The 27,654-nt window shown below is 32.0% G+C and overlaps 2 protein-coding genes and 1 non-coding gene across 13 annotated transcripts in view; 2 read left to right on the top strand and 1 right to left on the bottom strand.

Moving 5' to 3' along the window:
* Positions 1-16,563, top strand: part of LOC106051354 (sarcolemmal membrane-associated protein-like) — a 60,886-nt gene extending 44,323 nt beyond the window's left edge. For 5 of the 9 annotated variants that reach the window (XM_056027800.1, XM_056027797.1, XM_056027804.1 and 2 more), the window contains 13 exons: positions 921-983; positions 1,766-2,101; positions 2,357-2,419; positions 2,638-2,763; positions 4,948-5,010; positions 5,588-5,650; positions 7,033-7,095; positions 7,963-8,025; positions 9,997-10,086; positions 11,354-11,426; positions 11,629-11,788; positions 12,641-12,775; positions 12,982-16,563. In XM_056027800.1, coding sequence (XP_055883775.1) covers positions 921-983; positions 1,766-2,101; positions 2,357-2,419; positions 2,638-2,763; positions 4,948-5,010; positions 5,588-5,650; positions 7,033-7,095; positions 7,963-8,025; positions 9,997-10,086; positions 11,354-11,426; positions 11,629-11,788; positions 12,641-12,775; positions 12,982-13,080 — 1,397 coding nt within the window. In that variant the 3' untranslated portion in view covers positions 13,081-16,563. The remainder of the gene's footprint in view (positions 1-920; positions 984-1,765; positions 2,102-2,356; positions 2,420-2,637; positions 2,764-4,947; positions 5,011-5,587; positions 5,651-7,032; positions 7,096-7,962; positions 8,026-9,996; positions 10,087-11,353; positions 11,427-11,628; positions 11,789-12,640; positions 12,776-12,981) is intronic. The other 4 variants (XM_056027799.1, XM_056027798.1, XM_056027801.1 and 1 more) reach the window with 4 other exon arrangements.
* A 68-nt stretch (positions 16,564-16,631) lies between these two features.
* On the bottom strand, positions 16,632-26,114 carry LOC106051363 (splicing factor 45-like). 3 transcript variants are annotated; one of them, XM_056027812.1, is made up of 14 exons: positions 25,882-26,068; positions 24,722-24,797; positions 21,907-22,053; positions 21,627-21,700; positions 20,995-21,087; positions 20,363-20,679; positions 20,056-20,198; positions 19,839-19,901; positions 19,604-19,649; positions 19,336-19,487; positions 18,230-18,288; positions 17,828-17,926; positions 17,043-17,115; positions 16,632-16,813 (listed from the first exon to the last, which is right to left on the bottom strand). In XM_056027812.1, the coding sequence occupies exons 3-14, from the start codon at positions 21,977-21,979 to the stop codon at positions 16,707-16,709; spliced, it is 1,299 nt and encodes a 432-aa protein (XP_055883787.1). In that variant the 5' UTR covers positions 21,980-22,053; positions 24,722-24,797; positions 25,882-26,068; the 3' UTR covers positions 16,632-16,706. The 3 variants fall into 3 exon arrangements, with proteins under 3 accessions (XP_055883787.1, XP_055883788.1, XP_055883786.1); XM_056027813.1 differs by lacking the exon at positions 24,722-24,797 and having other exon boundaries at positions 26,005-26,114; XM_056027811.1 differs by lacking the exon at positions 24,722-24,797 and having other exon boundaries at positions 25,882-26,077.
* A 295-nt stretch (positions 26,115-26,409) lies between these two features.
* On the top strand, positions 26,410-26,481 carry Trnae-uuc (transfer RNA glutamic acid (anticodon UUC)). Its single transcript has one exon. It is a non-coding gene; the product is annotated as a tRNA-Glu (tRNA).
* The last annotated feature ends 1,173 nt before the right edge of the window (positions 26,482-27,654 follow it).

The raw sequence follows: 27,654 nt of genomic DNA, 5'->3' as shown, positions 1-27,654 counted from the left end.
TCTTGTGTACTTGTTATGATAAGTGACCCTGTGGCTTAGGGACAAAAGCCACTTGGCAACGTATAAAGAGGGCCAGAGTTGATATTTAACTCAGCTGGGTTTTGCTGAGTGCTTAAAGCAGCACACAAACCTTTTCCAAGGTACTTCCTGTCCCCCCACATACATATCCCCAAGAGAGATTGGACCATAGCGCATGCTATTTAATTGAAAATGCGCTGTACAAAAGAAATGAAAAAAATAAATAATTTTTTTGAATTTTCTACATCTTTAAGTTATTATATTTAAGTTATTATATTTAAGTTATTATAGCATATTCAGTAATGGGATCCTATGACATTAGTGGGAAGGAATTTCTCAGAGGTTTCAGTGCTTAAGGTGCTCAAGTTAAATCCCAAGTTAAAAATTTCCATTCTCCATTGGAATTCAAACTATGAGACCATCAATTTGCACCGTATACCACCTAACCTAAAGGTCATGGGAACTATGTAATAAAAGAAATGCATGCTTTCATGTTTTGTTGTTTTTTATATTTTTTATTTTTTTAAATTCTCATTAAAAAAAAAGATTGTTCAGCAATTAAAATCAATAATTTCTTTATAAAAAGAAAAAAAAAAAGGTAGTTTACTAAATTTTCAGCTTTTATAGTAAATAAAACAGTAAATTAAAAAATGTTAAAATATGTTGTTTTTTTTTTGTTTGTTTATTTTTTTTAACATTTTCTGGGTTGGTTTTATAATAACTGTATTGCAACTTCTGTGTTGATTTTAACGTTTTTGTCTTTGTTTTTCTTGTTCTTTTTAACCTATTGACGTGTTTATTTTTAAATGTTTAAAAAGATAATTATGCAAAAGTATATTGTTTTTTTAGGGATGTTCAGTTACCTCCCTTTTTTTCTCTAATACTTGTTTCTCTTATTTCAGTGCAACTGAAAGAATCGGCCAAACAAAGCAATAGCAGTAATGACTTGATAGAAACAATGAAAGGTGGGTAACTCTTGACGTGCTGCATGGTTTACATGCTTTTAGTCAAATGTAGCATGTCTAAATTCCTTTACTCAAACCTCTAGATATCAAACTTGTGTTCATTGTTTTTTTTATTCAGCTACATCTAGGTTGTGGGATGCTGAGGGAAATTATGATTTTATCGAACTCATAAGACATATTAAAGTAGTTTACGCAGCAATTATAAGCCCAATATTAATGAAATAAGATTTTTATCTGAAAAAAAAAATGTAGGCTGCAGTGCAAGATATACATACTTTTAAAAATCTTGTTTAGATAATATAAGCCTCTTATGGTAACAAAAAATGTTTGTACTATACAATGTTTGTAATCATTTGCTTTTTGTTTAGATGCTGTTGTTTGTGTGTGTGTGTGGGGGGGGGGGTGTTACTACAAGGCATTCCTTTTATTGTCAGAAGGACACTTATAAACTTCATTGTTTTTTTCAAGTGTTAATCTAATTTCAACTGTCAGCATTCTTCCCATACCCCCCCCCCCACCTGCCAAATGACCAAAAATAGACTAGCTGCTTGTTTCTAACAAAAAAAAAAAAGAACCTTAAAAATTTTATTTAAAAAAAGAAAATCTATAATCCAAGTTTCATTTTCTGCAACTTTCTGTAGATTGTAATATTTAAACCAATAATTGCTTTAATATTTAAATGAGGGACGTCATCTAAATTTGAGATGATTTTTTACATTTTTTGTGTGAATTTTCCTCAAGAGTTTTGGCCCCAATCGAATAAGCTTTTGATTGTTTCTCAGATCATATTCTGTTGATGGAAAAGGAATTGACTCTTCACACGCCTGTTAACTCGGTAGTCAACTCTACAGACAGTCTGGATGAAGTCACCAACGATATCGACTCGTCCATCCTCTCCTCACCTCCTCCCTCCACCTCACGGTCCAGCCTGTCCAACACAACTCTCGTAGGCAGCCCTCCTGACCTCCTTAATGTGACCGTTGTCAACGGCAACAAGGAGGATGTTAACAGTGTTGAGCAAGAGGCAGATACGACGACTGTGCATGAAAATAGAAAGTCTTCTTCCAAGGGGAATAACAATGGCGTTCTAAATCTTGATGATGATGAAGATCTAAAAGGTTGGTTATTTGGATAACTTGTCATCATTTGCTGTTATCAGTTAAATAGAAAGATAATTAGTGACAGCTCTTTCTTTGTTGGAATTTAAATTGTGAAAAAAAGCTCAACTGTCAGTGAAATAAACTTGATGCGGTAACAAAAAACTTGAGTAAGGAAGCTTGAGAGTTGACGGCCGCTTGATTGTGTTTAATAGGCTCCAACTATTTGTCATTGATGAAAGCTGGTGTAAATAAATTTGATTCCTTTGTCCTCAGCTTTATTAGAAGAAGCTAGACAAGCGCAAGAAAAAGCAGAAATTGAACTTAATAAATGGAAAGGTGTGTAGGTAGATCCGTTTCTGTCAGCAAAATTTTAAAAATTTAGCTTATATGTTGTTGTTTTTTATAAATGGTATGATTTGTAGAAAACTAAGAACTTTGGGTTTTCTTAAAGTTGTGAAGTCAGTAAATAAAATGTGGATTTCACATGTCAGTGTGTAGTCATGCATGTATGCTTTTCTCTTGTATAGGAATTCTTTTTCTTTCTTTCTTCTCAGCTGAATTGAATGATTCTGAGAGTAAACACAGGCTAATGTCTGAGGAAGTTACTTCTCTTAGAAGTCAACTCTTTGATGCACAGGAGTTTGCAAAAGTCAAGAGTGATATGGTGAAAGACTTACAAGGTACAGTAGCTAATTGTGTTGTGTTGTTTAAAATGCATAAGTAAGTTTATATATACACACACACACACATATATACCAGTTCATTGATATGAGTTACTGTGGCTAGGATGATGAGCAGTATCCATGCCACACAAATAGGTCCCAACGAACATATGGCTTCCCAACTGACTTTTTTTTTTATGGCAACTGACCAAACCTAGCCTTGTGTTTTGGCAGCTTTTCAGGGTGAAGATGGTACTCTATAGACAACTTCGAGTTCATGGGAAATGAAATTGTGTTCATCTTGACCACAAAGAAGGAGCTATGGACATGAGTTCGAGTTGGTGTTAATATTTTGCTGTCCATGAATTTCCAGACCTGCCTACTGTTACGCAAAATGCATATTCTTTATGCAAAATCTCCCAAAAGTGACCGCCAGTACGCAAAATGAATTTAACCCGTCACGTTAGGCATTTTGTATCCTTTTTTTCCTCTCTAGACTAGCTTATGAGCGGTCACGGAGGTCACGCTAAGCCGTGTGTGTGTGTAGGGGGGTGGGGTGAAAACATTGTGCCCAGATATACACATTGATTGGTTGAGTGGTTCTTGGTAGCAATTAGATTTAGTCTTGAAATGAAGAACACGAGAGTGGTGGAGTGGTGGGTTGGTACTGTCATTTTGCTGCTACACCAACGTGATCCTAAGTTCATTTGTAGAAATTAATTGTTTTGGAGCTTAAAAAAAGTTGAATGCAAAAAAGGAATCCCTGATTTCCGTATTCATTTTAATATAAAAAATATCGAAGCGCTATCGATTTTAACTCTTCAAATACACTGTAGATCTAGATATCTAGATCTAGATTACTTATTTAACTTATTATACAGGAATAGATCTAGGCTGTAACTCTAGCCTAGACTACAACCATATAGAGTCTAGCTAAACATTAGTCATTATGTTACGATTCTCAACACTCTAGATAGATCTAATTTAGTATGATCTATTCTAGATCAAGGTTGAAGGTAGGCCTACGAAAATTTGGAGTAGGCCTACGTTTGTAGGGGATCCATGGGATCTATAACACTCTTTTGAGTCCAGATCTAGATCTAAATCTAGATATCATCTCATAGACATAGGTCTTAGATCTAGATCTAGATTTTGGATCTAATCATGACATCTAATCTGTTCTAAAGTTTCTAAATCTAGACACTCTAGTTGTAGATTTAGATCTAAATAATTAAAAAGTAAATGTAGAGTAAAACCACTAGAGATTTAGATTATAGAATTTAGGCTAAGATTAAGATCTTTATACATCTAGATTTGTTCTACTTGTCTTTGCTGGTTTCTAGAGTCTAGACCAGATCTCTAGTCTATTACTATTACTAGATCTATATACTGTCTATAGTATTAGAAATGAATATAAATTAATGTATTAGTTAGGTAGATTTAGATTTTAGATAGAGTCTCTAGATCTCTGCAACTACTAGATTAATAGATTATATAGATCTAGATTCTAAATTTACTAGTGACAGTTGTGGTACAGATTTGATGGTCTGTATTAATTAAAAAGGAAATTGGCTTCTCTAAAATACTATATCTAGAACTAAGTATAATGTTGTTTCGCTTTTAAATTATATATATATATATATTTGACAAAATAGTCGATCGTGCAAGTGTTACACATTCTGGTGCCAAAATACACATTTTGACCATCAGTGTTACACATTTGGACTTTTTTTTTAGGTAGGCAGGTCTGAATTTCATACTCATAGCTGTGCAGAATGGCTAACTGCCTAGTGGTTCCTTTGTTACTTTGTTTGTCCATAAAATAAGCTTGCAGATGACGCACAGGTTCAGATAAATCTTTAGAAGACAATGCACTAGCTAAATACATTTTTAAAATGTCTTATTAATTTTTTTGTCTGCCATTGGCAAAAGCTTTTGTTTGTTTAGTTTAGCTGTACTATTTTGATCAAATGTAGATATAAATTCAATCTATGACAATCTTGAATCTATGGTTGGAGCAAGAGTTCTTGATGACATTAACATGTGAAAAAATAGTTCTTCTTTGTTCTGTCTATTCTAAATCAATATATATTTATATATAAACCATGGAACCAGATTATATAGGAAATCATTATTAACAGGTCATGAAAAAGACCAATTATGTTGATGCTTTTTTCCAAGCAATTGTTTTCTTATTTCTAGATCAAGTCAAGAAAGCTGAGTCCTTCACACAGGATGTTAAACAACAGATATTAGATTTGCGAGGTTTGTTTGATTTTGTCTTCCTTTAGCATTATATTAGATTCATATGTCTAATAATTAGTATTCTATATGTGTGTTATGTATCACTGATGCCCTATTCTGAATTCACATATAATTTAGTTCTGTTTGGTATATTTTTATTTTTTTCAGAATGAATTTGTATTTTATTAGTTCTAGACTTGCTAAGTTTGTGAAACCAAAATTCCACTAAAAAAATTCATCTTTGTTTACTGCCATATCAGAGCCTCATGAATGGCCAGAGCATAGCAAGTCTAGATCATTCCTTCTGCTTCTCCCACAAACCTGTTTAATTATGTAACAGCCTGTCTGTGGAACCCAGGACCTGTTCATGTGTCAATACTCTATAATGACTCTTTTTTTTCCTTTTTCAGTTTTGTAATATATTCTTTAATCCACATTTTCAGTTGCTTTTAATTTGCATGTTGTTTTTTTTGTTTACTGACCATGTAATCAACCAATATTTCACTGTCAAGCTGTCAGACAGGTTGGATATATTGTGTTTTACCTGGCACCATAATCTCTACATTTTTTTTTTTTGTCGGTATATTCTGTCTATCAGATCGGATAATAGAAGAGCAAGAAAATGCCAGAGCCAATCAGGAGTCAGTTGTTCGTCTCCACCGTGAGTGCTAAGTGCTCACAATAGTCAGTAGTCATCCAGACATGCTTTTTAAACAAAATCTTGGCTTTCTCTCCAGCTTTTTATGGAAAATATCTGCCTAAAAAGATTGTACAAACTGGCAATTAAAAAAAAATAACACAGTTCTTAAAAACATTTTTCCGCTACTTATTTTAATTAGATCCTTAAAAGTTTACAATTGTTGTTTTTTTTTTTTTCTTTTTGCCAGTTCGTACATTTTTTTTTTTTCAATTGGTGAAAGGTGCCAGATTTTTTTTATTCAGTCAGACAGTAGTAGAACTTTGCTTTATTTGTAAACGTTTTCTTTATAGTGGTGATTCCCTCCTTACCCAAGAGTTGACCACAATTAACACCATTCTCTTTTGCTTATTAATCTTTGTGTTATTGTGTTAGGTGTAGATGAGTTATAGAACACAGAGAGTATTTAGTTGTTTTACATTTGATATTGAAGTTGTTCTCCATACTTAGAAACCCATGAGGATGGTGATGATGTAGAGTCAATAAGGAAATCTGATTTTCTATTTGCATGATAGATGTACAGTTTTGTACTAAAAACTGTATTAAATTTTTTATTTTTTTATTTTGGCAAGATGGAAAATGTGTGCAATTACTTTCAATGTGCACTCGTAGGTTAAGTATTGTTTTGAAATAAATATCAATTGATTTCAAATACTGATGAAACAGACTAGAATAAAAAAAAAAGTTCAGTTATTTAAAAGATTTAAAGTTATCTAACCTGAAGGAATATAATACTTGCATCATTCTATCTGATAGATAATAAGCACCAGTCACACAGACTCTTTGTTTTACATGTGCTTAAAGTATAAAGGTTGAAAAACATAGATAGTTCTTTATTTTTACTTTATTCTTGAATTTCATTTTTCTGCATGACAAACTAAACCATTCAAACAGTAGTTCTCATTAGCTACACTTTTAGTTTGTGTTTCAAAGCTGTACTTTGATTTGCTAATAAATCTTAGAAAAATGGGGTGAAAAAATACTTTTAAAAAATTATTTTCAAGACATTTTTAGAAAATTTCTTGCATATTGTACATGTCTGAGAGCTACTGTTCCATATACTTGCAGGTTCGACATTTGGTTCTAATGCTTTTCCAATTATTAACATTATGCTGGTTTAGATAAACTAATTTTGAAGTTTAAAATTATATTTTAGATTTCTATTTGTCTGAAAGAAAAAACTCAAATAGGCTTTTAAACAAACAAACAATAAAATAAAAATCTCTTTTATTATATTTATTTATAATGTTTTTAAATTTTTTAAACAATTCAAGAAATTCATTTCAATACCGCATTAAAAAAAATGTATTTCCATATGAAATGACGTATTTTGTCTCCTACTCTAGAACAACTGGATGTGGAAAGAACAAAAAATAAATCTCTAGAGAAAGAACTTGAGGATGCTAAAAGTAAGTTTTCAATCTTCTTTTAAATACTTGATATTCCCAGCCGTTAAGATTTGTATGTAGGGAGGTGTGGTAGCTGAGTAAAGTGTTTGGCTTCCGAACCTGGGGATCCTGGGTTAGAATCCTGGTGAATACTGGAATTTTCAATTTTGGGATTTTTATTGCGAGTCCACCCAGCTCTAATTAGTTGGGGAAAAGTAAAGTCGATTGATCCTGGTGCTGGCCACATGACACTCTCTGTAACCATGGGCCACAGAATCAGATGACATTTACCTCATCTGTCCCTTAGATTTGAAAGTGGAACTGTGTTTTTTACTTTAATATTTGTATGCAAAATAGCATTAGGTTTTAATAGCTCTCATTTTTAAAGATAAATGTGTGGCTAAGTGGCTTAACTCTTTCTCTCCTAATTGATGATACCAACGTTGATTTAACCTCATTTAATTAAATTAATGTTTAATTTTATGAACTTGACTTAGTCTTATATAAAAAGAGCATGCATTCCTCGTTAATTCTATACCAAAATAAAACATTTTCTAATAACAAATGACAAAGCTATTGAAGCTTTATTTTAACAGGGTAAGGAAATAGTAATGGGCAAAATGAAGAATTCCTTCGAAACGTGGGAAAATAATAACGGAGAGAAAGAGTTAAACCCCTTTGGCTACGTATCAAGGGAGCCTTGTTCAAGACTGAACCCAGAGTTGTCTTTACTGAGCACCTATGGAAGCACGAAAAGCTTTCTCCTAGATACCCCCTCCCTCCACTGGGCAACAAAAGAGAATGGATCATATCGCACTATGAAATTGCGCTATATAAAAGCAAAAAAATAATTCATGTTTAACCAATTCTTTTCTTTTTGTTTTATAGTGCTTTTGGCAACTTCTCAACAAAATGCTAAACAAAACCACAATGAAACAGAACACCTTAAAGGTAAGTCACTCTTGGTAGATACTCTTTTATATCATATTTCTTTTAGTGTTTAAGTCAGCGGTTCTTCATCTGCAAGATTTCTAGCACTCCAACTTTTCATTCTTCACACATAATATAAATAGTAATGTTAACAGAGATGCATAGTCATACCCTCAAGATTAAGAGCCCCTGATGCTGATAATTACAAAATTATGAATAAAAAATACAGAGTTGATAATATATATCTAATAATAATAATATTGAAATATAATTCATCTAATTAAGTTCAATTAATGTTGACTGATACATTTAAATTATTTTAGTACAAAAAAATATATTTGTTCAAATTTCATGCAATGCTTTAAGTTTACAATTTCCACATGGTTTCGCTGGATGTGCAATTTAGGTCTTTTAGAGTAGAGAATAAAAAATATTTTTATGTGGACTAACGATTTTTTTTTTCAAGCATGTCATGATATTGATAGCTTTATTTCACTGCTCTAAATAGTCAGCTTTGGTTCTAATCAGTTATCTTCTCTCTAGACTTTGACACGATATATTTAAACTAAAGAAAATTGTGTTGTGGACAGTATTTCTCCGTTAAAGATATTAATAAGTTTTACCCCCCAAAAAGTTTTTTTTCTTTCCATAAACAAAATTTATTTCCAAATTGTATCTATTGAATCTTGGAAGCTGTGTATAAAAGTGTTGTTTAAATAGACATAGGTCCTTGGTCCAATTGGAAGTATTGTCTAGTGAAGAAGGAAATCTTTTCTAAGGATAAAGAGGGGGAGGGGGGTACTGAGATGTGATATATTCTTGTATGTTCTTTTACATAGGTCAGTCTTAAATTTTTTTTTAAAGATTATACACTAAAGCTAAAGGGTTATGTTACCTTATAAGCTCAGCCCACTGTTAGGAAACTTAATAGATCTCATAAAAGCTAGCCTAGTTTGTCCCTAGTCTAAATTTCATCTTGAGGCAGCTAGTTTTACTTCCAACTAGATCTAATTGTTATTAATAGTTCATAGAATGTCTTCTATAAGAAAGGAAAGTGCAGATACAAAGTTAGAGAGACAGGATGGAATCAAAGTTGATAAAAGACATGCTAGTGCTGCACAGAGGATAGCTCTTCATAAGAAGACATAATAATGATAATTTAAACTTTGTCTTGTGCTGAATATTTAACTACACTCAGTGCATTCTGACATCGCATAATAGCAGACAGAAAAATAACTCATTATTCCAAATAATGTTTAAAACATTTTTTTATTAATATTTTTTTTTTGTTTCTAATCAATGTTGTCATTTTTTAACTTTCATGAATCTAATTTATTGTATCTTTCTATGCTGTCAGTTTAAATTGCTTATTGGAAACATTGCTTCTGAGTGTCTTGGTTTATTTTAGCGATATTAAGTACAATTTATTTTACAAATACATTAGCGGGTTGTTGGGATAAACTAAATAACTCAGAGATGTAGGAAAAAACATAGATGTCACTAGTCATTGTGAAACAACAAATTTTAAATAATCCTTAAGATGTGCAGTCACAAATAAATTGTAAGGCTTCATCATTGTTATTGTGTGTGCGTTTTTTTTTGTCATAACCTTTTTTTTAATTCTTTATGCTGGTGATCTCTTTTATTTTTCCAAAAAATATGGCCTGTTTGGTTTCTAATATTTTCTTTCATAACCATTATTGTTCATGTAGTGCTTCTGTTTTATTTTCATTTGATGTGCATGTCAAAAGTTTTTCTCTTTTTTTTTCTCGGCATGGTTTTTGTTTACTTTTTTTTTCCCCTAAATATACCCACAGTCTTGTTGCCTCTTCCTGTGGCTGTTTTTTTTTTTTTGTTTTTCTCAACTTGTAACCCTGGTATGGCATGATCAGAAGTATTTTGCTGCTTTGGTTTATGTCTTCTCTCCCTGCTTAATTTGGCCAAAGAATGTTGGTCCAGTGAAGCTTTTCAAACTGTGTTCCTTTCATGCAGACAAGTTGAAGCATTTACAAGAGGAGCTGGATTCTGAAAAAAATCGCAGAGACTCGTCCCGTCACGGTGGGCTCACAGCTAAAAGTAAAGGTAAAAATACTACTTTCTGGGAATGACTTGTTCCAGGATTGCCGTGTTTTTTTTTTCCACAAAAGTTGCCTTAAAGTATACATCCTAATTGCTTTCTCCTTATCTTGGTAGAGTTTTGGCCAATGATACATTTCTATATTTGAATGTATGATCATAGTTTGTCTTAGCAGTTTGAAATTTTCCAAGAACTTAAATCTGTTACAGAAAATATTTATCTCAGACTCTGCAAGTTGAGCTTTTCATCCACATTTAAGTCTGTTAGTACACAGCACAAGAATTGTTGGAACCAAAATGTGTCTGTTCTAATGTCTCAGCCAATAATCAGAATTTAAACTAAGTAAAAATATAAATATATATGTAGTGCCTAAAACATTTGAGTTTGTATGCACATTATAAATATTTTGTTACTAAAACATCTTTGAAAAAAAATCCTTAACAATGAGATACAGTTTCAAGTGAAGATGTGCACAAAATAATTGATCATGTCTGTGTTCAGTCAAACTGAATGAAAGTCATGATAAGCACATTTTGTTTTATTTTTTTTTATATTGCTTTTAAAATAATCTGCTGATAACCATACCCTTCATCACAGACTTTTGTCAAAAAAAAAAGAATATTGCTGAAAATAATATATAATAATAGTTTGAAGTCACACAAATTAATTTTTTTTTATTGCTGGTAATTTCAAAAATAGAATATATAGGTTGAAAAAACAGGAAATACACAAATGTGTTATCAGCAGTAGGATGTATAGGCTTTTAATGAGACCTTTGCTTTGCCACCCCTCAAATGTATCACCAACACTCAGATTTGATGACTGGTTCAGTTAGCTGTCATGTAGTTTGTGCATTTAGGATTCTTGACATTTCTAAATTTGTCAGACTATGTGCCACATCAGGTTATAGTTAGTGGATTTTTTCTTGATAGAACTGATTAAGCAACTCAATTATTGGTCTCAAGATATCTTTCACATGCACTATATTTAAACTGTGTTGAAATATTATTTTTAAAAAAAAGGTTAAGACCTGTCCCAACTGAATTCCTCTCCAAAGATGATATTAATGTGGCAGTCTTTAGAAAATAGAAAACATGTCTTCATACCATGCATGTCAATTATCTCCTCCTTAGTTTGTAGACATTTCTTAGCACATGTCTATTTGTCCATATTTTCAACCTATGTCTAGTTCTGCACCTATCTTTTGACCTTCCTTTAATCTTCCAAAAGTTGTCACCATCCATTGATGAACTCAATTCCTATCTTCCTCAGAATATCAAGCATTAAAAGAGGAGTGCTCAAACTTAAGGAAAAGGATTCAGGCAATAGAGGCAGAAATGAAAATGTGAGCATTAAATTAAACTTTTATGTGGCTAGAGTAGTTTGTTCTTTTCAGTTCTGATTTACATGCCAATAAATTTAGCGCTGAAGAAATCAGTCTGGAAGTAAGATCTAGAGTTAGTATTTATATTTATATTAGTATATAGTTAGTATTCTGTTTTGTGAATAATAATTATGAATTAATGCTAAAAAAATATTGTTTTTAGGTCTCGCAAAGAAAATCTCCATTTATCATCAGAATACAACAAGCTCCAGGAATCCTATAAACATTTAGAGTCCCTGAAAGTGAAACTTGAGACTAGTGAGGTCTCCTGGAAGGGTAATCTAACTGATGCACAGAAGGATGCCCACAATATACGGCAGGAGGTATGCAAAGTCTCTGCCTCACAAAGCTCCTGTGAGAAGGATTCTGGGATAGCTCTCTCTCCACCATCCTCTGTGTCCCCTCCTCTCTTCTCCAGACAGCTATCATCTAAAGAAACAGTTAGCTCTTCTTCCTTCTCAGAGTGCAGTCAAGTTTTGGACAGTTCTGCTGCTCTGTCAAGTCAAGGGTCAGCTGACAGAACCCCACCCTTAAAAGCTACTAGATCTAGTACCCCTACCATTTCCTTTAGTTCTCTTCATCTTCAGGTAGCTACAAAATTGATGCTGCTATTTTTGTCGTTTTCAGTATTTTAGTTGACTTTTGATTTTGTTGGTTACTTTTCTTTTTTTCAATTAAATCTTCACTATTTCTAATTTCTTGTTAAATCATTGATAAGTGTCTTTAGGCATGAAAAAAATGAACCCATGCCTGTTTATTGAAACTTTTCTCAAATTTTTTTATTTGGTTTTTCATGTTAAATATTTATTTTGTTCTTTATTTTTTAAAGATCAATTTTTTTTTTCTTCTCTGTATCATTTTAAATTCTTGTATTGAATAGAAGAATTTTATTTTCAAAAGGATTTTTAAAAAAAGGTTGTACTAGATAAGCAGCCCAGGTATATTATTCATTTAGTGCAATTTAAGTGTTTATTTTGTGTTTATTAGTTCTTTCAAAAAATATTTTTAGCTGTCATTTTGTTGAATTAAAGTTATTTTTGATAGAAGCAATCTTTAATGTAATATTTTGATAAGAAAAAAAAATGTTCATTCAATAACCAATGTAACAAGTGAATGCTCTGTTCTTGTGATTAGTATTGTTCCTGATGGCCATTACCATTACTTTCCTTTACTAGCTAGAAGAAGCCAAACAAGAAGTTCTCCAACTCAGGACCACATGTGAAGATAAGTCTCAGGCAATAAATCTCTTGCAGAAACAAATCACTGATATGACTTCGGACTTCCAGGCACTGCAGAACAAGTCGCGCATGGTTAGTCTCTAGCAAACATTTAGAAAGCTCTTCAAAGATTTACACTCTTTATTTGTAGTCCATATTTGATTACAAAAATGTGAATGTTTATTTTCTGTGGTTGCAAGTTGGTTTCTCTATTGCTTTGACACTAAAGTAAATGTAGAATGTCAACTCAATGTTCACATTTCGTAATTCTTGTTTCTCTTGTTTTTCATTCTTTACAGGTCTCCTTGGTGTCTAGTATTCCACTACTAATGCTTCTGTTTGCTCTGCTCATGGCCATCTACCCAACATTAGAAGCAGTCACGTCTTCATTATCATAGCAGTTCCTCAACTAGTTTTTAGGTGTACAGTTCAGAAATTTTATGTTTTATTTTTTTTTTTTAGTTTCATTTTGTACAGTTTTGACACTGTTGAATGGGTGAACTTGAGAAACGCAGCAAAAATTTTGTTTCTTTTCAATTACGAGAAAAAAAGTTGTGTGATTATGTTGTGAAAGGTAGAGATTAGATGTATGATTAATTTCTTTGGTACAGGTTACTGATCTTGGTTTGAATGCTTTGATGTGTGTGCCAAGTGATGTGCTTCATCTTATCTTAGGATCTTAAACCAAGCTTCGTTAAAAAAAAAAAGTAATATTGTCCACTATAGTTCAAAGATTTTAAAAAAATGTATTAAGAAGTGGACCATGAAACTTTGTGGTTATTGAAATTTGATATAAGTTGAAACCAGTTAGTATTGAGACAAATGACTTTCTCTGAATGTTTGAGTAGCTCTACCTACCTCAACATGGACATGCCTATGCATTTTCATTTCTCTCTTTTTTAAATATTTAAAAATGCTTCCACTGTTAAGTCCCTTTTTTTTTAAATCTATTTGATCAAACAACAAAAAGGGAAAGCAGATATTGGTAATGGTAAAATTGAAGTGTTGATCTTGATCAGTTTGTTTTAAATATGACATTCAAACAACTTGTTATGTATATTTTGTTTCTTTCACTACTTCAGTTCCACTTTTTTATTTTCTTGAACAGACAAACATTTGTGATCAGCTGATGGTCTCATTGCTCTTTGTATATTGATATGACTGGATATGTATATAATTACATAATTACTTGGCAGGTTTGGAGGGACATTCTTATATAATGCTGCACAATAAAGATATCAATATCTGCCACTTTAAGGAGATACTCAATTTATTTAAAAGAGTTCACTATATTCACGTTTGACAGGAGTTACTGTTTTTAAACCTGACCTACAATTTTAACTGACTTTTAAATTCATGCAAAGGGTGTTGATTCCGTGTAGTCTTAGGTCAAGATTAATAAGGTTAATCCATCCCTGTCTGCCGGGCTGATTTAGTTTAATATATATGAATATATATATATATTGTCATAAATAAATGAAGGACATTACATGATGGAGCTTTGTATGTTCTAATGTGTTGTACCTCAGTGAGTGTGATACAGTAATGGGCTGAACAAGTACTGTGCTAATGATTGGTCAGTGTGAATAAATCAACTAATGGGTTTTTTATTTACTGCAGCACTTATGTTTGAATCAATAACAATTTTAGCACATTTTTTTTTTTTAAGTTTAATTATTTAAATTTTTTGTGGTAAGTATTTTAGAATCAATTTTTCTGTTCAAAAATTGAAAACGTAGAGATGTTCACACCCATAGGGTAGAATGTGGTGGCTGGTAAAGTGGTGGCTGCTGATCTAAAGTTCAAACCAATGTGAAGTGAAGCTAAGGGCTGAAACAATGATCTAAAGTTGCCAGGTTCATCATCAAATTAAAAAGTCCCCCTGGATTGGAAGATTCACATCATTAAATGGAGAAATTGTCTTAGTCATTTTTTTCATGCGTAAAGAATTATTGGCATATAGAAAGGATGGCATTAATAACAGAATATCTTTAACCAAAGTCTTCGTCTGGCTTACAGACCTAAACATCTTTACTTACTGCAAGAAATGCCAGGTCAGATTTTCAAAATTTAGGAATATTTTCAATTACTCAGTACAATTCATCCAAGAAGACTTATAATCTTTAGTTCAGCCTCCCAAAGCTCTATCAGTGCACCACATGCCACTATAATTTATTCTGCTTCAATATTCTCCTAATTAAACTAAGAGATCATCTTTTTGAGAAAGATCTTGTGTTGAAAGCAATAGAATGTTTTGATGGATCCTTAGATTTTTGTATTGATGTACAGGCTGCTCATTAGACCAAACACCATTTGAACTATCAGCTATGTAAATATATTCCATTTCTATTTCCCTCCCCTTCCCTCTCTCTCTCGTACATACCAGGTTCACTTCAACACGTCATACTAGGTAGGAAGTATTGTATCATAAAACATTCAGTTGAAACTTTTGGTACAGGGACCAATGACAAGCCAAAAAAAAAAAAAAAAAGTTATTGTACTCTATATAAGAAGGCATACATCATATACTGTAGACAATAATTAAATACACAAGAAGATTCACACTCTATCCTATGATGGCAGCAGACTCTAGACGTGCCTACTTACTACACATGAAGTCTGCTTGTGTTTCACTCAAGTGATAGTTTTTTTTGTTGGTGAGTTTATATAGTTGCTAATTGATACTTATTTATATATGATTGTACATAGTTTGTAAACATTCTCTATTATACATGTACGAGTCTGGGCAGTTCTGTATGTGTCTGTTGCTGAGATTTCCAAGAGAGTGATTCTTGCTAATAGCTTACAGTGTTCATTGGAAGTTCTGGTAGTTAATGGCCACAAATAAATTTTTTTGTTTGTTTACCTTGACTTCTGCTATAATAAAAGCTGCTTTGAAAGAATTCAAATACCTTTTTTTTTTAAATTTTAGGTATAAAATTTAACACATTTATGCTTTATTCTATGATTCTTATTTAAATTGTAACTACCAGCAACTTTTTTTACATTTCTTCTGATTTCCTAAGAACTATTTCAAATAGACAGGTTATTTTTACATGTAAATATATCATTTATTGAACATTACAACTAATCAATTGCATCAAAATAGTTAAACCAAAGTTTGTTTACAATGCTGGTATTTATAATTGGATGTGGGACTTCAAATAAATATGAAGGTTATAATTTGTAAAATTCATATTTGTATTAACCTCTGTTGAAGATCTAAAAAAAAAAAGTTTTTAGTTTAACATTATAAAACAATTATTTATTTTAAAGTAAAATTTTGTTAAGTCATGTATTAGGGATAAAATCAAGTTCTTTTGAAAATCAAAATTTTATTTGTAGTAATTTTTTGTTTTCCTTCTGGGAACTGTTTCTAATGGCATTGCTACTTAACTTCTGGCTCTTTCCTTAAGTTCATTTTTTTGACCTTTTGATTTTGAGAATGCTTCATTCAGACTTGTAAAGAGTTGGCAATTGACAAGTAGTTTCTTTCGGAAGAGGCATCTTTCGACAATCAGATCTTAAGGAAAGATAAGGGCAGATAACCTTTTCGTCACATTTTGTTGCTGTCCACAGCAGAGTTGTGGAATGATAATATTTTCCCAAACAACTGGTCTCTACATAGGGAGTTTTATCTTTTCCTTGCTAAGTTCTGTACAAGTTTGTGTGACCACCATAACTTTTGTCTTGTTTTGTATATAAACCTCTTAGCTTGTATACTTTTTTTTTTGTTTGGTTCATAAATTGAAAAAGAAAGTTTTGTATTTATTCCCATCTGGTTAGTTGTGTATAATCAATCATATGTAGATAAACCAATTTTTGCCAGTTCATTTATCCAGTTGATCTGATTTTTGAAAATAAACATTTTTGACACTCAATATTTTTGTTTTTTCTTTCTTTATAAATAAATGTTTAGCGGGACAACAAAAACTCAAAGGACTTTAAATATGGAAATAATAAGGACATTTAATCACTATTTACAAAATAGAGTAGCAATAATAATCAATCAATGATCGAAATTTTAATCAACAAAACCGTCGTAGTCCATCCTACGAAACTTATCCAAGTTATAGAAACAAGCTTTGACAACTCGTCCTCCAAAAAATCTTCCATTCAGATCAACCAGTGCTGTGAATGTTAAGATTGAAAGATTATAAGTGCTACACTAAAACAAAGAAAAGTTCTCACTGAAACCTAGCAATCTTGTGAGGAAGACAAAAATTAACATTTCTATGGCCAGCACAATAACCAACCATCTTTACTATACAAAATAGACTTCCTAAAATTTCAAAAAACAAATTTCCCAGGCCTAAGAACCTTAGCCTTTTTAACACTGCCACCAGACCCATTTCTTTACCTTTGATTGCAGACTCCATTCTTTCAAATTCAACAAATATTCGAACACATTCTTCATCAGAAGCATCAGGAACCTTAACAAAACATAAGAAAAAAAAAAAGGGGGAAAACTTTATAAAGATACAAAAAACTTTGATTAAACAGTTACTTTTGAATAAAGTTAGACAAATGTAGTGCTACCATTCAAGTGAGATTATTGCATTTGTTAATTCCTTACTAAAGACAATCTGTTAAAATGGGTCATTTAAAAAAAAAAGTTTTCGCTTTTTTTAGTGCATTGTCTGAAAATATAAAATGTGTTTTTTTTTGTTTTTTTTTAATCTTTCATTGTCATAATGTTAATTTTTTTTCTTTGACCTTTTACAAGTCATATACCATCTAGCAACTCAAATTTGTAAGAAACTCCTTTTTACATCATATACAGGTCAAGCACAGTAGCCCAATTCATTTGTTAGGATTGATAAGACAAAAATAAACTATTTCTGTTAATAAAGCATAAACCAAACAATTTTAGTTATGTCTCAGGAGTTCATTAGCATATTTCTGCTAGGAACTCAAAAAAAAAGCCCTTCGAAAATGACATACAAAAGGGAAATGATGGAGATTAAAGTTCCCCTTTCAGACCTTGTGGTCTATAGGGCAAATGATCTAAAGGTCATCTGTTTCTGTGGCCTACGGTTTACAAAGGGTTCACCAGGATTCAAACCCAGGAACCCGGGTTCGGAAGCCAAACCCTTTACCGCTCAGCCACCACACCTCCTTAAATGACAGAGTGAAATGACTCACCTCATATATAACACATTTATTCACTTTGCCATACTTGCTGCATTCTTCAGCAGTTTCTGGTTCCAAGTCTTCATCCACCTCACCTGGACCAACCATGTTCTAATTGAAAAAGAGAACAAAAATTCAACATAGTCAACATGTTTCTGTTACATTGTAACAATGTCCAACAAAAACAACAAATTAAGTAAGTTTAATCTCAGATCTTTTCATTTAGTGTGACCAAACATGAAAAAAAAAAGGAAACATCTATACACCTTTGAGACAGTTTATAAATGACCGTCTTTAGGGTGATTAGAATGCTTGGCCTGCAGGGGAGTGGTCTCATGAACAATATTTACATTCAAAAATTAAATTACTGAGTCAAACAAAGTAACTAAAAGTCTAAATGGTGAAATTCTTTACCTGCAATAAAATCACTTTTGAAGGATTTTTCATCAAGTTTGTATTTGAAGCTGGTTGTTCTGAAAGATTGAAAAACAAATTTCACTTCAATCGTAAACTAACAAAACAAAATGACTTCAATAAAGGCTTAGTGCTTAAAAAATGATTTAATAATTTCTTAGTCCTCTCCTCCCTTCAGCAAGCATTTCTTTTGAGAGCTCAATATTTTTTTCTAAAGATTTTTTTGTTTAAAGTTGGCTCAATGAGTTCTCATATAGAAAAAAGAATTTCAACATTAATATTTCTTTGACTCACAAATGCTTTTGCTTAGCCACGGGAAATACTGCATTCCTCATTAATCTTCGGACTCGAAGACAAGCTTTATTATTATTATTATTTTACATTATAGATAGAGCTATTAATACTACAAATCAATTACATTTTGTTTTTTATGTAAGCTTGGGACATTGTCATTTTTTAGCGCTAATTAAGGTAACTAAGCAGAAAATGATTCACATCAGGGTAACAATTTAGAAATTGCCAGACTCAATTATGAGTATATACTTGAAGAAGTACCCAGATTGTTTTTCTTCCAACAAAAATTATCTTAAAACCTATGCACCCGACAAACTTAATAGCATCCAACTTCCTTTAAAAGCACTATTTATAGATGAGGATTTTAACAAATTACAAACTCAGATTTATCCATATTTAATCATTATTGTTCTTTAAAGAACATAAATAGACTGCATTACAAACAAAGAGATTAGAGACAGGGTTACTACTGAGATTGGACCCCCAGAATAACATGCTAACAATTGTAAAAAAGACCAACTAAAACTAAGGCCATATTACAAGGTCTTTGGGGCTCGCAAAGGAACATGACAGAGAAAGCGATGAGAAAACAACATAAAAGAATGGCTGGGCCTGACATTGAAAGAGGTTCTATCCAAGACAAGAGACAGAGAAGAATGGCAAAAGACAGTCAATCTTGCATGGTGCCCCAACGGTCCATCAGACTAAGGGATAGGCGTAGATGAATCATTATTTTAGTAGCCTTATTTTGAATGCCTTTCATACATTTCAACGCTACCTGTTACTTAATGCAGCAACATGTTGTTAACTACCTTTAGGAATGTCCTTTTCGTGTATAATTTTCCCTCCTCTTTTGCTAGTCTTCTCAACATACAAGGCTGTACTCATCCCCTGCTCAGACTTGCCAAGACCTTGACCTTCTTTATAACCATACTTAGCCATAATTTTGGAAGCGACAGATCCCCTGCAAACAAACAAAAAAATCATTTTAAAATAAGATGAAGAGTTTTGAGTTTACCTGGAAATAATTTTTCTAGATTTATTTGGTTAGCTGACAAAAGAAAAAAACAACTGACTTACATCATAGCCATACCCATGGTCGGTGATTTAGGTCGTTCAGGTCCAGCTGAAAAGTGAAATTTAAGAAATAGAAGTAAAGAAATTAATTTATGCTCCCCAAAGAATTTGAGACTACTTTAAAACAGGAAAGAAAAAAAAATTTGTTAGCAGGAAACTAACTCTTCTTAAGCTATACAGGCATAATTTAAATTTTGGGAAAACAAAATTAATTTTAGTTGCAAGAAGAGTTACCGACCGTCTGGATTGACAGGAGGTTCTTCCAGTAGAGCTGTGGGGGGAGCAATAGCTGCACCAGCTCCTGTTAAGAAATAAGAAATAAAGATTAACAACCTCAAATAAATCTTCTATACATAAAATAAAAAACTGAGTACGATGTTCTTAACAAAAAATTACTGACTACGAGATCATGAGCAATGTAAGAAGTGTTTTTACACTACTAGTTAGTAGCTCACTTTTAGTTCTGTCAATTTCTTCTTCCTCATCTTCTGCTGCTCTCCTTTTTCTCATTCTCTCAAATTCACTCTCTTCTTCCTCTTCATTATTATTATTACTACTATTATTATTATTATTATTGCGTCGTTCCTGCCTTCGGCGACTGAAAAAAACAAATTTAGTTTAAATTATTATTATTACTTTTATTATTACTGTGTCGTTCCTGCCTTCGACGACTGAGAAACAAAAATTTAATATTTAATTTAAATTGTCACACTAACATTAAGAACTGGGACCTAATGAGTTCATAAAAAAAAATGTTTTAACCTTTCTCGCTCTTCTCTCCTACTCTCTCTGTCTTGTCGATCTCTTTCCGATCTGTCCCTCTCTTGCCTGTCTTGCCTGTCTCGCCTATCTTCTCTTCTTCTGTCTTTCTCTCGTTCTTTATCTTTGTCCTTTTCGTCCTTCATTTTTTTAACCACCTCATCATATTCATTAGGCCGCAAAGGATCATACTCATCAGCCACACCTGTTATGGACGGAGTTGGCTCCATGGGAATGAAAGGTGAGATGGCAGAAGGTGTGATAGGTGCTACAGCAATTGAGGCCTGGGGCTGTATGGGGGGAGGATTAACTCTCTCCAGCTGTCAATTCAAAACAAGTCATAGCTTCATAGCATAACATCACACCAACAAATGCTTAATACTAATGATAATTTAAAATCATAACAGATATGAAAAAAAAAAACAAGTGTGAAAAAGGCAAAGTACTCTAAACAAAAGTTTTGAACACTAAGTCTTGATGTTTTTCCTGAATTTAGTTAACACAAAATATTCTTTTTTTTATTAGGGAATAAGTAAAAAAAAAAATTACTTTAACTTAAAAAAAAACCTATCTTGTTTTTAAAAAATCTTTATTTCTCAAGGTTATTAATTAAACATTTATTAACAGAAACCAACCTTCCCCGTCTGCATATTAAACTGCATGGGTGTGTCAGGATCTACATGTCTCTTAAGATCAACAACTGGTGCTAAGTGACTTGTGCGCTGTCGCTATGATGAGCAAACATTGGTTATTATATTACTACTACTAAGTAGTACTCAAGCTTCTAAAATTAAACTTCTAACATTTAAACATCTGAACACTTCAGCATGGTATTTAATATAACTATATACATACATATACACACATTGTATAGATTCAAAACAATATGGAAAGACAAAGGCATAGCCCTCTACACTAAAATCAGACTGATGCCCTCCCTGGTCATGGCCATATTCTTATAAGATTGCGAATATTGGACACTGGCTGCAGAACTAGAGAGGAGGATCCTAGCATTGGAATTGAGATACTACATAAAGATCTTAGGTATCACATATAAATTAAATACTGCATCACAAACGAAGAGTTTAGAGACAGGATTAGTTCAGCGATCAGACCCCACGATGATGCAAACAGATGATTAGATAGATTTGAATGTGATATTTCCCTTTCAAACCTTTGAAGTAAAAAAACAGCACATTATCTGATTATGGAATAAAAATGATCATATTTTAGTCTTCTTAACTGAAATGTTTCTATAATTTCTTACCTTGGATTGTAAAACAGATGCCTTTTTAGCTTGTAAAGTAGATGCAAGCAGTTTGTAGCCTGGTGACCAACCAGCTTAGAGAAGAGAAACAATTTTTGTGTACATGAAGACCAATTGTGTTTTATACTAAAATATCAAAATCGTATGTTATAAATTTAGTTACAGTTGTGGTTACATGTAATTTTTCTTATTGTTACTACTTCATGGTTTGTATGAGTTTCTGTTAACAATTTGTCTATTGCTAAATAATATCTCAAAAGCAATATTAAACAATACTCACGGACAACGGAAGATTTTGTTATTTTCCCACTGCCTGCCTCTTCCTTTATGTCCAAATCATCATAGAGAGACATTATGACATCAATGTCAAGGTTGTTTTGTTTTGAAACTTACTTGTATAGAATGACGGTAATAGGTCTATCTCATGCTGTCAAAATAATATATCATATACATGAAATCAGATGAGGTGCATGTTAAGGCCTCTTTTTCAAATATTTCCATAAAAAATATTTGGTTGAATGATTTCTAACAAAATTTAATTTCTAAGTAAATAAAAAAATAAGCATAGATTTGTTTTTGTGAAATTATTTCACATTAGATTTTAATTTAAAAAATTCAACAAAACAACACTTGGCTTTGAATGATTATCTTCAAACCAGAAATCTGCTTTCCTAAATTATCCACAAACCATAGACTACTGTCACATAAATATACATCATTATATATTATCAAGGTTAAGCACATAAGCTTTCCATGATCATGTTTTCATATCTAGTTGAATATATAGCTACAAGGTAGGGTTCTCATTTTTTACTTTAACCGTATGCCTGCCCTTTAATCCTAAAATGACAAATAATCATCTTGATAATGAGGATCTTTAGGACTCAATCTGGAACATTAACAGAGATGGCAAGTAGATTCAAATATCCTTAACATGGTTGGTGTAAGGGAAGCATTTAAAGGGAAACTCCGAAGGTTTTTCAAATTTGAGTTATCGACATATTTAAATTCTGCGTGAAAAGTTGTAGTAGTAAACATTTGACCATTTTTTATTTAAATGCTTAGAAACATTTATATTTAATAAATTAGTCAGTAAATTCTTGACATCTCAAAAAAAAAATGGGGTTCTATGAGATTTTGTTTTAAGCTAGTTCATACGTCACTTCCATCAACAATACTGAAAGAGAAACTACATTTAACTAATCATATCACTTCATTCTTGCAGTGGCTGTTAGGCTTAGTGATGGCCTAGTCCAGATCTATGATACAGTTATACATATATAATATATATATATATATACTTGTATAAATAGATCTAAAAGTATTAGATAACCAACTAGAGAAAAAAAGTAACATTTTCCTCTAAGCCTTTCCCTGTCCCAAGAGTTAAATAGATTGTGTGTCTGACTGATTCGAACAAACTGGTCAGTGTAAGGCTAGTCGAGATTACCTGTAGTCGGTCATGACAAGACAACCAAGCGATAGTGTTTGTTGTGTGTTGAGTGGTCTTGCGAGAAAATACACACTGCCGTGGTTAGTCAAGCATGTAAATCTACTTTTAATACGCATTTTTTTCTTTGCATACAAGATCCTAGATCTAACTGCATAGAGGAAGATATATTTCTTTTACGAGAATGTAAGCTTTGCTGTATGGTCTCCCATTATACAGAAGTCAATAGATTAAATTAAACGTAGTTGTGACATCACATAGAAACCCGTTAAAAGTCTGACTGTTTTGGATGCGCAGGAAAATTACGGTGGATAAACATCAATTACTAAGTTATTATTGCAAATTTTAAAAAAAGAATAATAACATTCATTATCTGTAAATCAAAACATATATTATATCAAAAATTGTCAAAACCAAAACCATTGGAGTTTCCCTTTAAAGTATTAGTTTCTCATTTTCTCTTTTTATTTTTTTAATTCAGCTTTTCAAATATCATGTAAAAACAAGAAATACAAAATTAAGTTGAACAAAATATTTAAAAAAAAATGAAATGGAACTTTCTTGGATCATTACCAACTCAAGACACAAAAGGGAGGTTAACTTGTATTACTTGTGTAGAAAGATTATAAAAAAAAAAATCTAGGTCTAAATAGGTCAAATTAAATTTCTGAAATTGCTAATAATAATTATTACAAAACCATTAAAAAATCTCATCTAGATTTACTTTTTGAATAATTTATAATGTTTTAACAGAATCTACATAGATCTAAATATACATAAAGAAAGAAGAAAAGAAAAACAAGACCTTGTAATTATTAAAAACTGAAAACTTCATTTAATATTAAATGCATATTCTATGTGAAGTACACCCTGACAGAAGCACATGACAGAGCATCATGGCTCCACACTGTGAAAACTGGCGCACACATCGCTGGCAGAAGAAAAGCATCAGAGTAAAAAGCAAGGCCAATGACACTAGTTCCAGCTGGAATAACCTGCCCAGTGTGCAGCTGAATATTCCAGGCTCACATAGGTCTCACCAGCCACATGAAGAGGCACAAAACCCCAGTGCAAAACAAAGCCCTCAGCCCTGGATGACAAAAGGGGTCATCATCAAACCACGATGGACGAACTATATATATACACCCTGACATAAAAGAATCCTGTTAACCCAATTAAAATTCTTATAGACATAGTTTGATTGTATAACATCTTTTTTTTTCCTAGCATAAACAAATGGCACAAAAACAATTACACAGAGTTAGTAGTCCTTTTCATGACAATATTTGCCAACACCTTGACATAAAAGAATCCTGTTAACCCAATTAAAATTCTTATAGACATAGTTTGATTGTATAACATCTTTTTTTTTCCTAGCATAAACAAATGGCACAAAAACAATTACACAGAGTTAGTAGTCCTTTTCATGACAATATTTGAGGAGATTTTTTTAAAGGAGGAAATGTATGTATATATATTATATATATATATAGGGCGATTAAAAAAGAATCATCTCGCATTTATTCATTTTGAAAGAATATTAATGAACAGAAATAGTGGTAATTTGATATAGGAGTTATCCTGGTTTAACAGAGAGTCAATTTCAATTTGTCCATGAAGGTAAAGAACTTACAAGTTTATTTACCCTAAAAATGGCAACTCCTCTGAAAAGGCATTATGTGCTTGACTTTGCTAAAACAAATGCCATTGTCTCAGTGCAGCTTTTAGAACAGAATTCAGTATGTTTAAGACAATGTTTTTATTCCCCCGTTACCAGTAAATATAAATGGCATACAAGATCAAACAATTGCTAATTAACTTCAATCAACACAGTGGATGGCGACAGCATGACTAATAGAGTCTAGTCTAGTCTAGATAATTCAAAATCTATATCCTCTCATGATCTTTATCTAGATCTAGTAATAGATCTTTATAAAATATAATTTATAAAAAACATATAGATCTTGTTAACAATATAATAATATTGGGTTATTAAAAAAAAAGTAATATAGTTGTAAGTCTATTACTAGTAATTTTATACTAGAAATAATTATTATTATAAGTGTGTTTTTTTTTATATAGTAATAATGTCCTAACGGGCTCACAAAGACCATCCTTTTGTTTAGGAAACAGCATCTAGATAAAGAGAAGAAGAGTGAGAGGCAGACAGGGAAAGCCATAGGAAGAAAACATTTAAGACTAAGAGTTAAAAGAGTAATTTAGTAAAGAATGGACAGGCCAGTCACTGGAAGAGATTATATAATTAATAAATAAAAGATTTTAATATATTTTAGAGTTTAGTAGTTTACTTAACTTAAGTTTAAGGTAAAAGCATTTTTAAGTTTTGAGGCTTTTGAAAAAAAAAGCTAAAGAAAGTCAACAGAGTCAGAGTAACAATTATTGTCATGATAATGATTATTTATAATTTATTATTTATCATTATCTCATTATTATCCAACTGTTTATATTTATATCTATATATTATATTATTATATATCTAGAATCTATATATGATATAATCATATATCATTCATATAGAGTATATATCTGTTTCATGTTGTTTAGGCCAGATTTATAATCATTATTCAATTCATCATCATCATGCCTAAGTCTAGCTTAGTAATTAGCCAATACTACATGATAATATAGATTATAGATCTAGATCTTAAGTGTCTAAATCTAGACACTAGACTTTGACTGTCACTATGTAGCTAGTCTGCTAGTTAGTAGTTTTTAAGTTTTTAATAAATAATTTTATCGATAACAGGCATCTGATCTTCCGACTTAAATTTCATTCGTTATTACCGTAGGAAGCCGTGTGTCTCAGAATCTATTATTTAGGGTTATAGATCTAGAGTCAACAGATCTAGATCTATGTTAAACATTAATTTTAAAAAACATTCAAATTAATGAGTAGATCTGGGTTACTGGCAAAACTTGCAAGAGTCGATGAATGAAAACAGAACATTTTTTGTTATAATTTTCAATAGGTCAACTGACGTGAACCGGTAGTAGATCTTGAAAAAAAACAGAATATGTAGGTATTGTAATTCGTGAAGTAAAGTCTATTTCATAGGAGGGGCGTCATGTCTGACATTTGTAGGCTCTGGAATCTAGATAAATTATCATAAATCTATTTGTAGCCCAACAGTATTTTTATTCGGGGGTGGGGGATTAGATCTAGTTAAAAATCTGTTTTCGCTTTACTCTTAATATAGATATGATTTCTCATCTAATCTACCTAATATCTTAAATTAAATAACCTAATACTGCTGAAGATGCATGATAACGTTCTAAAGTATATAATAATTACTATTCACAATTCAGTATGTCTCCCATGTGGTCTAGTGGTTAGGATTCCTGGCTTTCACCCAGGCGGCCCGGGTTCGATTCCCGGCATGGGAACATTTTTTTTTTTAATTAAAACTGAAATAAATAAAATTTGGCAAGAATTTTAGGAACACAAGGAGTCGAAGATAAATGCACAATCTGATCATTTTTTTGTTCCATCTTTAATAGAGTACAACCGTTTCTTTAAAAAAAAAACATTTAAGTTCTACGCATTTCATAGGCTATGTCAATCTAGTCATGCATGTTAATTAATCAGTGACTTAAACTCTGCTAGCTAAGTCGTTAGTTTTTCTTGATGATTCAGGCAACCCATAGCAATCGGGCGTATCTTTCAGGTCTTATCATGGATATGTTCTTTAGGGGAGCTGCTAGACGGCCAGGCTAACTGGAATAGAGCAACCATTACGCTTTCACGGTACACATAGCAAATGGGTATCATTCTCGTTACATAGTCACTTGTTTAATTTCTTACAATTTACTGAGTATCATTAAACTCTTTTGACTCAGGTCCTCAGATCAATTTTGCTGTTAAAACATGATAGGCTAGTAAGAAGTACTCTTCAAGTTTTGGATCTAAATAAATGTAGGCCTATAACCAGTGGCGTAGCATCCATGGCGCGAAGGGGTTCAATGAACCCGGGCCCACGACCATTAGGGGCCCACAGCCTGTGAAGTAGCAATAATGGCGCAAAGTATGATACGTAAGTCCTGATGTTCACGAATTATTCAATTTTCTCAAAGCTCAATTTGTTTCTTTTTTTTTTTCTGTATTTAAAATGTGAGGTCTAACATCTTAAACAGCACGGAGACCCGGAAGTAAATAACAAAACTGTCACAACAGTTGTGATTCTAAAACTTTTGAATCCGAACTAATGAAGTAGATACTCATTTAGGACGACAGCGTCCTCGGAAGTCTTCATCGCATTGTTTTGTTGTCTTTGTATTACGTAAAAACAATGTCAATGTAATCATTACAACAGAATAAAAAAAAAGGAGATTAAATCTAAAGAAATATATATAAAAAAAATAATAACATTAAATATTTAGCAAGAAAACTAAACAGCAGAGTAAGTGACATATATACCGTTAAAGTTGAAATGTTTGTTGTGTTACTATGGAAGGCGAAAACAAATTAGGGAGCAGGTTTAGAACAAAGATGTGGAAGATAGAAAGATGTCAAAATTAATCATGGAATAGTGTCTCTGACCAATGCTTAGTATTTGGTTT

Source organism: Biomphalaria glabrata, chromosome 4 (genome assembly GCF_947242115.1).
Source record: "Biomphalaria glabrata chromosome 4, xgBioGlab47.1, whole genome shotgun sequence".
Taxonomy (NCBI): domain Eukaryota; kingdom Metazoa; phylum Mollusca; class Gastropoda; family Planorbidae; genus Biomphalaria; species Biomphalaria glabrata.
Note: the sequence above shows the minus strand (reverse complement) of the source record. Positions and strands in the feature narration are given on the sequence as shown.